The sequence below is a fragment of the Pan troglodytes genome, chromosome 1, assembly GCF_028858775.2.
Source record: "Pan troglodytes isolate AG18354 chromosome 1, NHGRI_mPanTro3-v2.0_pri, whole genome shotgun sequence".
In the NCBI taxonomy this organism is placed as follows: Eukaryota; Metazoa; Chordata; class Mammalia; order Primates; family Hominidae; genus Pan; species Pan troglodytes.
Window position 1 is genome coordinate 111683874 of NC_072398.2, and position 12222 is coordinate 111696095.

At 38.8% G+C, this 12222-nt stretch overlaps 1 protein-coding gene across 2 annotated transcripts in view; it reads right to left on the reverse strand.

Annotated features, from left to right (window-relative positions):
• The window catches only part of TRIM33 (tripartite motif containing 33), a 120764-nt gene that overhangs the window by 62347 nt on the left and 46195 nt on the right, over positions 1 to 12222 (reverse strand). For both annotated transcript variants that reach the window (XM_513668.8, XM_003308304.6), the window contains exons 2-4: positions 8952 to 9070; positions 8094 to 8238; positions 7786 to 7918 (exon numbers count right to left, since the gene is read on the reverse strand). In XM_513668.8, the coding sequence (XP_513668.3) occupies positions 7786 to 7918; positions 8094 to 8238; positions 8952 to 9070 (397 nt within the window). The remainder of the gene's footprint in view (positions 1 to 7785; positions 7919 to 8093; positions 8239 to 8951; positions 9071 to 12222) is intronic.

Below are 12222 nucleotides of genomic sequence, written 5' to 3' on the forward strand. Positions count from 1 at the left end.
TTTACCTTGAAAAGGGCAACTATCCTCCTCCTCCTATAAATGCCAAATTGAACTCCCCAGAATAAGCAGCTGATAAGCTTCTTATGCAAGCTACACTGGACTGACATGATGATGGGATAGTCAGGAGATGACTATGAGTGACATGACTATGACTCAGTATGCCTTATGGTATATGGTAAATACTGTGATTGAGGGGGCCCCTTTTGCATGGATACCCCCATGTAACCTTACTGCTGTAAAATCTAGCAATAATCTGAGAAGCCTTATCAGAAGTATTGTCTAAGCTTCCCTTTACGGGTCTTAACAGATGCTAAGAAAATCAGAGTTAAGTCATAAGAAAACAGGGAAATAGTAGAGTAGAGGTCAAGGAATTTATCCCAGGAAGATGGAAATCTACAGATGGTTGTTTTAAAATGGGATGAATAAATTGAACACGGATGGAATTGAAACAAAGGTCTTAATGCAGCATTACCATGGGACTGGATAGACCAATGAGAGCCCCAGCTAGTTCCCAACATTAAAGGGCCTTAAACTAACTATGCTGTATTTTACCCCAGTTTGGGAAGATTTAAAAAGCCAGGGAACAAAGATGACAATAAGCAACCTGACCTCAAATTGCCTGGGGCAATAGTCTGGCAGATTACTCAAGATGAAGACAGAGAGGTCAACCAGCAACTGGGGAACTAAGGCAATATACACGTGTGGGTAAAAATGCCAGGGGTAGATAAGAGACCTTACTAAAACTCCTTGACAGGGAGGCCCAAGGCACCATAATTCTAAATCTTGTTGAAGTCCTAACAGGTGTTAAGGTTAAATTGAAAGGTGACAGCTAATGGGATTAAGGTAAACATTTAGATTAAAACTAGAATGTCTCAGCTGCCTTTATGTGAGGTGGTTACGTCTTCATTACCTGAATGTACTATTGGGAGAGACAGTATGTTTGACTGAAAAGTACACCTGTCTAATATTGAAAACAGAAAGCACGTAAGTTCACCTTGAGGTCAATGTTGATGAGAAATGCTAATTAGGAACCACCAGAACCACCCAGGCCCTCAGAAGTTGTTAATTTTGGACAGTATAAGGTACTGCCTGATGAAATTACCTGTTGGACAAAAAGAAATTACCATTTTAATGAAGAATTAGACAACGGAGTGCTGGTGCCAATGAATTCTTTGTACAATAATCCTGTGTGGCCTATGAAAAAAGTAGATGGCTCATGGAGACTAACAGTGAACTATGAAAGCCTGAAGTAGTTCCGCCATAGCATCAGCAGTTCCTAATATGGTCTCAACAGTACAAAAAACATATAAAATATATAGCAGGCCAAAGGAAAACAGTACTCAGGGACTAATCTTGTGAATTTCTTTTTTTATTTTACCTCCATCCTCAAAAAGAACCAACCACAATTTGCCTTTGAGTGGGAGAGATCCCAATTTACACTTACTCTATCACCACAGGGTTATTTCCACTCACCAGCTTACTGTCATAATTTGATTAGGAGAAATTTAGAGTTGATTCGGGTCCCCACATGTAATAATATAGTATACTGATGATGTCATGATATTATCAGAAACTGAAGACCAAGGCAGGACTAATTTAAATGCAATGGTGATAAAAAGTTTGGGGAATTAGGGGAAAAAAGCAGTGATGACATGTGACCAACAGGAGCTGTATGATAAATCCAGCAAAGGTCTAACGGCATGCCTAAATGGTGAAAAAATCCTTAGAAATAACCAGAGTAGAAGCATCCTGTGACACTCAACAGAGAAAGAAAAATATACTGCTGTAGCCACCTACCCCAGCACTAAATAAGAAGCCCAGTGTTTGGTTGGGTATATCCGTGTTTTGAAGGACACATATTCCATATCTGGGAATACTGCTTGCTCCTATCAATAAAACTCCCAAAAAGAGGCCTACATTTCAATGAGGCCTGATCAAAGACAGGCTGTATCTGAACTGCAGAAAGTAGTCTCTCTAAATACTTTCCAGCCCTATGATCCGCCATGGTTTTGTCCATGTCCGGCCCTATGGACATTCCGCCATGATTTTGGGAAGTGTCAGCCACACATACTAATGCAGACTACAGCTTATGGGCAAAACCCTATGAGTGCCACCCAGCAGCAACCACTAGGATTTTTGGACCAGAAGATGTCCGGATGCCATAGTACAATGTACAACACTGTAGAAAAAAATAGCTACTACAGGCATTAACTGAGACTGAATCTATGACTGAAGGACATAAAATAATCCTGAAATTCAAAACAGCCATAATATCTTAGGTGATGTCGGAGAAACACTAATAAGGAAGGCAGTGTCCAGAAGAGTTCCCTATAAAATAGAAATAGTTTGCACAGGATTTACAACCAGGAGAATGCAAAGAGGTACTCATTATACTTATAAGCAGGTAGCTTCTTTTTCCCTAAGGCTGACTTTGAAACTACCTGAAGAGCTGCTGATCCTGTGATCGGATGGGTGCTACACTATAAACTACTTTCTATTAATCAGTAAAGAGCAGTTTGGTTTATGGACAATTCCAAGGTGAATGGACAGCATCTTGTTTGGAGGGCCACCACTGTGCTTACAGAAGGTAAAAAATCAACTCAGCGGGCATGTGATTTTCCCTTATGTTTGGGTTTTCACGGAACTCTGCAGTTGGTGTCAGAAGTAATGGTGATCTTGTGGACTGTTTCGTAACTTTGAACAGACAATGAAGAGAAAGACACTGGTAAAATTCAATAATGTATGTTATACTTGCAACTGCCTTTGCAAAATTATAACAGTGAGAGAAATCTAACACAACTGACTCCACCTTGCTTCTAACCTCACAAGCTGTCTTTGCTCATTCCCATATGTGGGCCAACCTAACTATGGGAGGAATTTATTTTATAGTTTAAAGCAAGCATAATAGTTTCTTCCTGAAACTAATACCCTCCTTGTTCAGGGACTGAAACCACCTTTGTAAAGCTAATGAAAGGCTATAAGGTTAGAATTACAGTAGGAGCCTAAATTCTGCTAAGATTTAGGCATAAACAGCAACCATTGTTCCCTGTCTTGTTTTTTATAATTGCTTATTGCTCAGGAGTCACTAGCAAGTGGTCACAAGATTTCTAACTTCCCCTATAGATAAGATCACTATTGTGAAATCTAAGACTAGTGTTTGAGATATTTTTCAGACTCCGCATTCTGCTGGACTAACTGCTACCACCCAGGCTGGTGATCCATACCAAGAGACTAATTCAACTGGTCCTGTGACCCCTACTCAGGAAGTGACTCAGCATAACTCACTGCACAAAGACAGTTTTGACACCTCTATGATTTCATCCCTGACCCAACCAATCAGCAGCACCCATTCCCTAGCCCCTGCCCACCAAACTATCCTTTAAAAACCCTCATCTCCAAATTCTCAAGGAGTTGGAATTTGAGAAATATTTCTCAAATATCTCCCATCCTCCTTGCTCAGCCACTCTGCAATTATTAAACTCTTTCTCTGCTACACCTCCTGCTGTCTCAGTGTATTGACTTTTTCTGGACAGGGAGAAAAGGAGAATCTGGCTGGGTGATAACATACTGAACACTTAAACTTTGGTTACTGTTAAGTATTTTTTTAATGGGGGCTCAACTATACTTTAGCAAAATAACCCTGGCAGCAATATAGACAGGATGAATTTAACAGAGTTAAACTCAAAGTAGGGAGAATAGTTGTAAATGTGTTGTAGTAATGGGAGGCTGGCTTTTAAGTCCAATGACATGGTTTCTGCAAGAGTCCATCCAGAGAAAATAAAATGAAAGCATGAACAAAAGAGAAGAAATGTGTGATATTTTAGTATATATTTGTTCTGGTCTTTGTCCCTATTCCTGGCATACAATTCCTAAAACCCTCAGAATCTCTGAAATAAGTATATTTTTGTATGTTAACAAAATGACCAATGGCTGGGGACTCCCAGACCCATCAGGATGGGTGCTGGCTGCCAGGGGAACCAACCAGATAATTAAACAGTTGGAACTTTCAGCCCTACTTCCTAACCTAGGAAGAGAAGGGCTGAAGGCTGAGATGATCACAAACGATCAACAATTTAATCACGCATCCCTAAATAATGAATCTCCATAAAAACCTGAAAGAGCAAGGGTTGGAGAGCTTCCAGGTTACTGAACACGTGGAGGATAAGGCATCTACCACAGAGTGTTGTGGAAACTCTGTACCCCTTCCCACATACTTCACCCTATGCATCTCTTCATCCAGTTGTTCATTTGTATTCTTTAAAATATTGTTGAGCTGGGCATGGTGATATGCACCCGTAATCTCAGCTACTGGTGAGGCTGCGGCAGGAGGATCATCTGAGCCTAAGAGTTTAAATCCAGCCTGGGCGACATAGCAAGATCTAACCTCTTTTAAAAAATTAAATAAAATGTTGTCTAGTGGTACACATCTCTAGTCCCAGGTATGTGGGACACTGAAGTGGAAGAACCACTTGAGCCCAAGAGCTTGAGTCCAGCCTGAGCAACAGAGTGAGATCCCGTCTCTTCAAAAAATAAGAAAAATTCTCTCTCTCCATATATATACAGTTAAACAAAAATTACAGGAGGACATTGTTCTGGACTAAGCTCCTGCACTAGGCCCCAACAGATCAGCCTAAAAATCAAAATACAGATAGAACCAGAAGTAGCATATAGTTCTCTTCCCCTTTGTGGCCACTGCTGAAGCAAGAGTGGCCAAAATAAAGTTTAATCCCTTTGTAACTTCTGACTGAAGCAAGAACCACAAAAGGTGTTTCAATGCACCTTCCCACATTCATAGGAAGATTATGTCCTCCCCTCTTTCCTAAGAGCTAAGACAGAAGTACAACGTTCATTCCATGCCCATACAAAAGGATGATAAATTTCAGATTGTGCGAGGACACTATAAAGGTCAGCAAACTGGCAATTTAGTCGAAGTTTGAAATATATCATCAACACTGAACAGGTGCCATGGGAAAAGGCTAATGGCACAACTGTCCACGTAGGCATTCACGCCAGCATAGTGGTTATCACTAGGTTAAAACTGGACAAAGACCGCAAAAAGATCCTTGAACAAAAAGTCAAATCTCACCAAGTAAGAAAGGAAAAGGCCAAAATACAAGGAAGAAACAATTGAGAAGATGCAGGAATAAAGTAATCTTATATAAAAACTTTCATTGAAACTGTTGAAATAGAAAAAAAAAAAAATCAAAATGGAGTCCTTCATGCTGAGTTCATCAAACTGAAAATGAGTTATCAGACCATCCAAGAAATGAGGAGAGAGATAACACCCTAATTTCCCAAATAAGCCTGTTTCAATTGGCATGATAATGAGGCTCCCTGTGTTTAACACCCCCCGCAACCTTTTTTTTTTTTTTTTTTTTTTTGGTAAACCTCTCCTACGGTGCTGATGTCTTTAATCCTTACAACAAAAGGTAACCTGAGGTAACTTGATGTTAGCCAATAAATTATTTCTCTATTGTTCTGCCCTTCTCCAGCCTTACTAGGAAAGTAACTTTGAAATGACCAATCCACTTTTTATTCTTTGTTTTTGCTTTCCTCAGTCCCTCTCTGTCTATAAAACCAAGCTCCTCTGCTCAGTTCACTGAAACACTTGTTTTATTTTATGGAATGAAGTATTGCTCAAATCTAAAATCACAAATAAAACCAATTAAGATCTTTAAATTGTCGTAATTGCTGTAATTTGTAATAAATTGGCAGTAGTAAGTTAAATGCTTCCCTGAGTTCTGTGACCCATTCCAGCAAATGACCAAACTCAAGGAAGGGGTCGTGGGAACCGCCCCGCCCCACCCCCAATTTACAGTAAGTCAGTCAGAATACCAGAGGCCGGGGCCAAGCTCAGTGGCTCACATCTGTAATCCCAGCACTTTGGGAGGCTGAGGAGGGAGGACAGCCTCAGGCCAGGAGTTTGAGGCTGCAGTGAGCTATGATCATGCCACTGCATTCCAGCCTGGGTGACAGAGCAAGAACCTGTCTTTTAAATATATATATATTTTTTAAGTACCAGAAGGTGGGACTTAACGACTGGTATTTGAAGTGGAATGGCAGTTTGCAGGACTGAGCCCTTAACTTGTGGGACCTGACTCTAACTCCAGGTAGACGGCGACAGAACTGAACTGAATTTCTGGACACCAAGCTGGCGAGAATCAGTCAATATGAGGGGAAACTGGTCACACACATGGTCACAGAAGTGCTGTGTGTTGTGTGAGTATAGGAGGAGGAAAAAAACATTTTTTTTTAATTATACAAGAGATAATAAGGACTTAGATATAAGTGGTAAAGGAAAATGGTAAAAGAAAGGGAAGGATAATGGTTAAACTTTGAGGTGGCAATGCCGCTGAAGCTATTCTTTAATGAGGAAAAGTATGACATCTTCCTTTTCTTTTTGCCTCTCACCACCAACTTAAAAAGCTATAAGAAATCTAACACTCAAAAAAAGATCTGACTGCAGCTGTGACAAAGGTAATCTAATGTCTTACTGAGACTGTTAGCAGACAATCTAAAATTTCAGCCAAGTTATAGGTTAAGACATTTCTGAACAAATTAAGAGTACAAAAATTTAATAAATATACTGTAAAGCTGTGAGAGATACCTCGAAAAAGAACAAAAAGCACTACCTTTATATAGTCAAATTTGAGACATTCTGCATTCTATATTCTCTATACCCTATGGAAGAAAATGAGCATATGGGTTAAGAAGAGATCTGGAGTCTGACTACCTGTATTCAAATCCTGGTACTACCAATTACTATGAGACTTTGTACAGATTACTACAGCCTTCTGTGAGTAGGTTCTCTTACACTTAAAACAGTCATAATACTAGTACCTAAACCTCATGGATAGTTGGTGTGAATTAAATACATATTCAGCACTCAGAAATGTACCTGGCACAAAGTAAGGCTGCAATAATGGTTGGCAATTGGGATTACTGTATCCCCTCTTTAAGAAGGCTCTAATAAACTTCAATGAATTCTAATGAACTAAAAACTCTAAGAAATCATATCGTTAAGAAACACATTTAAGTGTGGTTAACCCAAGTTCTCTTATACATTTTTGGCAATAGATTAATAAAATCTATTCCCATCCAGCCATAAAAACTGTTGTTTGAAAAACACTTTGGAAAATTCTGGACTATGGGTGACACCATCTTTTTACTTGTAATAAACAGATGCCATGCAAGCTGGAGAAATTTACTGAAGGATATTGTTACACAACTGACTAGAAATTTTTGTACAGTTTCCAAACCGTTCATATGAAACACACTCCTAGTAAATGAATACTACTGAATTCTGAGGGTACAAGGCTAAAATACAAAGGTATGTATTAGAGGGTCAGTAACTCTGCTTAGTTGTTCATAAATCCCTAGCTTTTCTACAAATTTTATATGTAACATGAAATCAGTGTATTTGTGATTTGATGTTTAAAAGAGTACTGCTTTTGTAGATTACAGCCCAAAATACTATAGGACACCAAGAAAAAGCTTATTTGAATCACAGGAGTAGCAAACAAATGCATAATATAACTCCATTCTTGTAAACCCAAACCTACAAAATGATACATTTTAACAAACATTCATAAGACAATTAGATATAAATGTGGAAATCTTTAAATAATTTACCAAAACATATATTGCTCAAGAAATTAAAATATGTAAAATTCAGATTTAAAAGATTAAGACACAAACATATAATCAATATTTGCTTTAAGAAGAAGAATGACTTTACAAGCACTTTTTATAGTATTTCCTGGTAAGCAATTATGATTTCTGTACCTATGTTCTTTGTGTTCCAATAGCTGACAGTCTCTACATGTCAATCTATCACATGTTTCACAGAAAAGTTTCAACTGTTCTTGTTTGTGTACAGGGCAGAAAACAGGGCGCTGACCAGATGCTCCGACAGACTCTGTAGCAAAATAAAACAAATATTTTTTAACCAAACATAAAATTTTTGTCTAGTTTTCTAAATTCCTATTGATGTTGCTATCCAAAGTTTATAAAGAATAAGTAGAAAATTCAATAGGGGCAAAAGAAGGAGGTTAACTGTAATCATTGTAATGATTACAATGCATCTATCTTACCTGAGACATCTTCTTTCTTCCTGATCAAGTGATCTTTAGTAAATTTTACTCTTTGATGTGCTTCGATACATGTCTTACATAGCCACTCTCCACATTCTACACAAAAGCCAACTGCACTTGCATTGTCTTCACAACTAGTACATACCTAAAAGAAGAAATAAGCACTAATCTAAATTAAATACATAAAATCTAGATCTAAAAAAAAAAAAAAAACTTGTTCTTCAATATACTATTTCACTGTACACAGAATAAAATTATTTTGTTATCCATTTATCTTCAACAAAATCCTTTTCCTTACAGATCATTCATGTAGGTAAAAATCTAAGGCTGAGAACACAAAGTCTGTGCAGATTTGACTTTTTTTTTTTTTTTTTTGAGACAGGCTCTCGCTCTGTCACCCAGGCTGGACAGCAGTAGTGCAATCACGGCTCACTACAGCCTCAACTTCCTGGGCTCAAGCAATCCTCCAACCTCAGCCTCCCAAGTAGCTGGGACTAAAGGCGCATGCCACCACGCCCGGCTAGTACTTTTATTTTTTATAGAGATGGAGTCTCACTATGTTGCCCAAGCTGGTCTCGAACTCCGGGGCTCAAGCAATCCTCATACCTCAGCTTCCCTAAGTGCTGCGACAACAGGCGTGAGCCACCATGCCTGGCCCAAATTTGACATTTTAAGTAATAGCTTTAGTCTCATTTAACTAAGTTTGAGAGTATATAAGAAAGCTATCTTTAACTTTCTATTTGAAACAGGAATCCATAGCAGAACCACCCTAAATGACTTAACTATCCAAACATGTTTTTCTTATAACTTACAGTTTGATATCAAGATAGGAATATAAAGAAAAATTGAGAAGCATACCTGTTCTGATTTTTCATCAGAACTGCTAGGAGCTTCAGATGTGTCTTTCACAAAATAATTATCCACAAGGTCTATCTGTCTGCATTCTTGGCGGCATACTGGGCACCGTATTACACCAACTACAACATAAAATAACAACATTTTAAAATATTCTTCAGGAATAAAGAAATTGTGCATGATGTCCATATAGAAACATTAATTCATCACAGAGAAGACCAAAGAAATGAGCATCAAGAGCTCAGTAAAATAACCCAGCGAGTTATTCCATTTGGGTAAAAGTGATACTCTATTTAGGAAAAGAAAAAACAAGCATTATGATGCCTCCCAAGAAGTGCTTCCTCATTACAATATGTGGTTAGCTGAATAATTGCCCCAAAAGAAATCCAGATCCTGATCTTCGGAAACTATGAATATTAATTTACATGGTAAAAGGGACTTTACAGATGTGATTAAGGCTCTGGAGATGGTTTGTCCAGCGGGTCCTAAACGTGATCAAGTGACCTTATCAGGGGGAGGAAGAGGAAGGTAAGACTACAGAAGAGTGGAAGGCAATTATAATAACAATGGACGCAGGGAGTAGAGTGATGCGCTTTATAGATGAAGGAAGAAGCCGGAGAAAAGAAAGACAGGCAACCACTAGAAGCTGAAAGAGACAAGGAAATGGATTTTCTCCCAGAGACACCAGAAGGACCAGTCCTGCCACCACTTTTGAATTTAGCCCAGTGAAAGGGATTTCAAACTGCTGGCCTCCATAATGGTAAAACAGTAAGACAGGTGCTGTTTTAAAACACTAAGTTTGTGGTAATTTTGTTACAGCAGCAACAGAAAACTAATATACAATCTATCATCTTATACATTCTGACTTGGTTAGAGATACTTGAATACATGCTAATATGAGAAGAAAGATCATCTGTCCCTTCACCTGCTAGTGTTCCAGGACTTATCAGAATGGATAAACTGTTGAGGTAACACATAGAGGCTAAATAACTAAAAATAGCACCAGAGTCAACACAACAAACTGACTACATGTCAGCCATGAAATAGAGGATACAGCATAAATGACACAATCCACACCTTCAAGAAGGATTCTAGATTAGTATCTAATTTTTATAGTTTATAATGTACACAACTACAGAAAGCACCAAAGACTGGGATATAAACCAAGTCCCCACGAGTTGTGTAGTACACAAACTGTAGTACCATATATAGTCATTCTGATGGAAAATGAAAACATAAATAAAACTTATCATTCTAAAAGAAGGGTGAGGTGGCTCATGCCTGTAATCCCAACACTTTGGGAGTGGAATGATCACTTGAGCCCAGGAGTTTGAGGCCAGCCTGGACAACATAGTGAGACGCCATCTCTAATTTTAAAATAAAATAATTAAAATTAAAAAATAACTACTGTTATATATTTAAAACAAAATACTGTTCTTATTAATATTTCCTCTTTATTTTACCAAAAACATGGTATAAAAATAAATAAAAAGAGCCAGGCGCGGTGGCTCACGCCTGTAATCCCAGCACTTTGGGAGGCCGAGGTGGGCGGATCACGAGGTCAGGAGATCGAGACTATCCTGGCTAACATGGTGAAACCCCGTCTCTACTAAAAATTAAAAACAAGTCAGCCGGGTGTGGTGGCACGCACCTGTATTCCCAGCTACTCAGGAGGGCGAGATAGGAGAATCGCTTGAACCCGGGAGGCGGGGGTTGCAGTGAGCTGAGATCGCGCCACTGCGCTCCAGCTTGGGCGACAGAGAGACTCGGTCTCAAAAAAATAAATAAATAAATAAAAAGATCTTGGTCAAAGGAAACACACAAAAACAACTTTTCAAACCAAAGGGAAACATAGTAAAGTGAAGAGAAAGGGGAAAAGGAAAAATATTTTCACATTTGGGAAAGCATGACTTAAAAACCTCTTGAGAAAGTGTATTATATAAAACTACAAAGAAGATAAGTATAAGTAACTGTAGAGACAAAGATATGAGAGCAACTAACTCTTCTTAGAGTAAATCAGTTAAATTTTCACCAAAAAGATAACACTTCTGATAGGGTCTTGAAGAATGAACATGACTATACTAGTGTGTAAGAAAGGGTTTACTTGGCAGGCCTGGGTTGCTCAAATGCTGCACATTCCTTCTTAACAAAGGCCTATCTTCAGGACTGGCCCTTTACACGTTCCTGGGAGATGACCTCTGAGCCCGTGGAAAATTCTGCCTGGTAAGAGTACTTTTGTATACCTGAGGCTTTAAGCCATACCGTGTTTGACCTCTGGGTGCACTGGTGTTCAAGTAGCTGATTACCAGTCCTGTGAGGGCTGCGTGGCAATGAGACTGATCTCCAAAACTTAGACACCAAGGCTCAGGTGAGATTCCCTACTTGGCAATACTCCCAGTGTATTGTCCCACATTGTTGCTGGGGACATCTGAAAGCATGGGTCTGCTTTCTCTTGGGCTTTGCACCATGCACCTTTTCTCTTTGCTGATTTTAATCTGTATCTTTCAACTAAATTAGGGTTTCTCCATGTTAGTCAGGCTGGCGTCGAACTCCTGACCTCAGGTGATCTGCTCGCCTTGGCCTCCCAAACTGCTGGGATTACAGGCGTGAGCCACCGCACCCCGCCAGATCAGTTAACTCTTCAAGAAGTTTATATGTATAAGTGTATTTAGTCCTCATAGCAGCCCTGTAAAGTAGGTTCTATTACTATCCCCACATTAAAGGTGAAAAAATTGAGGTTCGGAGAGATCAAGAAACATTCTGAAGGTCATGTGGTGATGTAAATGCCAAGATCTGAATTCAACTAACATGTCTGTGTCTACGGCTCATGCTCTTAAAAACTATGCTAAACTATTTCTCTAATTAAAACGCTGGTCTATCAGTAACAAAAGAGACTAAACTAAGGCAGTATTAAAGGAAATGTAGAGGATAAATCAGAGTATCAATTGGACTTAATAAATGACTGTATGATGAAGGAGTACTAAGAGTTACAATGAGGAAACAAATTAGAAATTCTAGATGATTCCCAAGTTCCTGGTGTGGGTAATGCATAGATAATTACATAACTACTAAAAATGAGGAAAAAGTGTTTTAGCCAGAAATGTAATGAGTAAGTTTTGGATAGATGGTGTTTAACTAGCATATTTCTGGAGCTGAAGGGTGTGGAGGGAGCTACCAGCATGTAAATAACTCAAATGTGAAATGCAGTTATGACTGCTGAGGAAGAATATTATCAAGGACAATAACCCTTGTTACACCAATATTTACAAGTCAA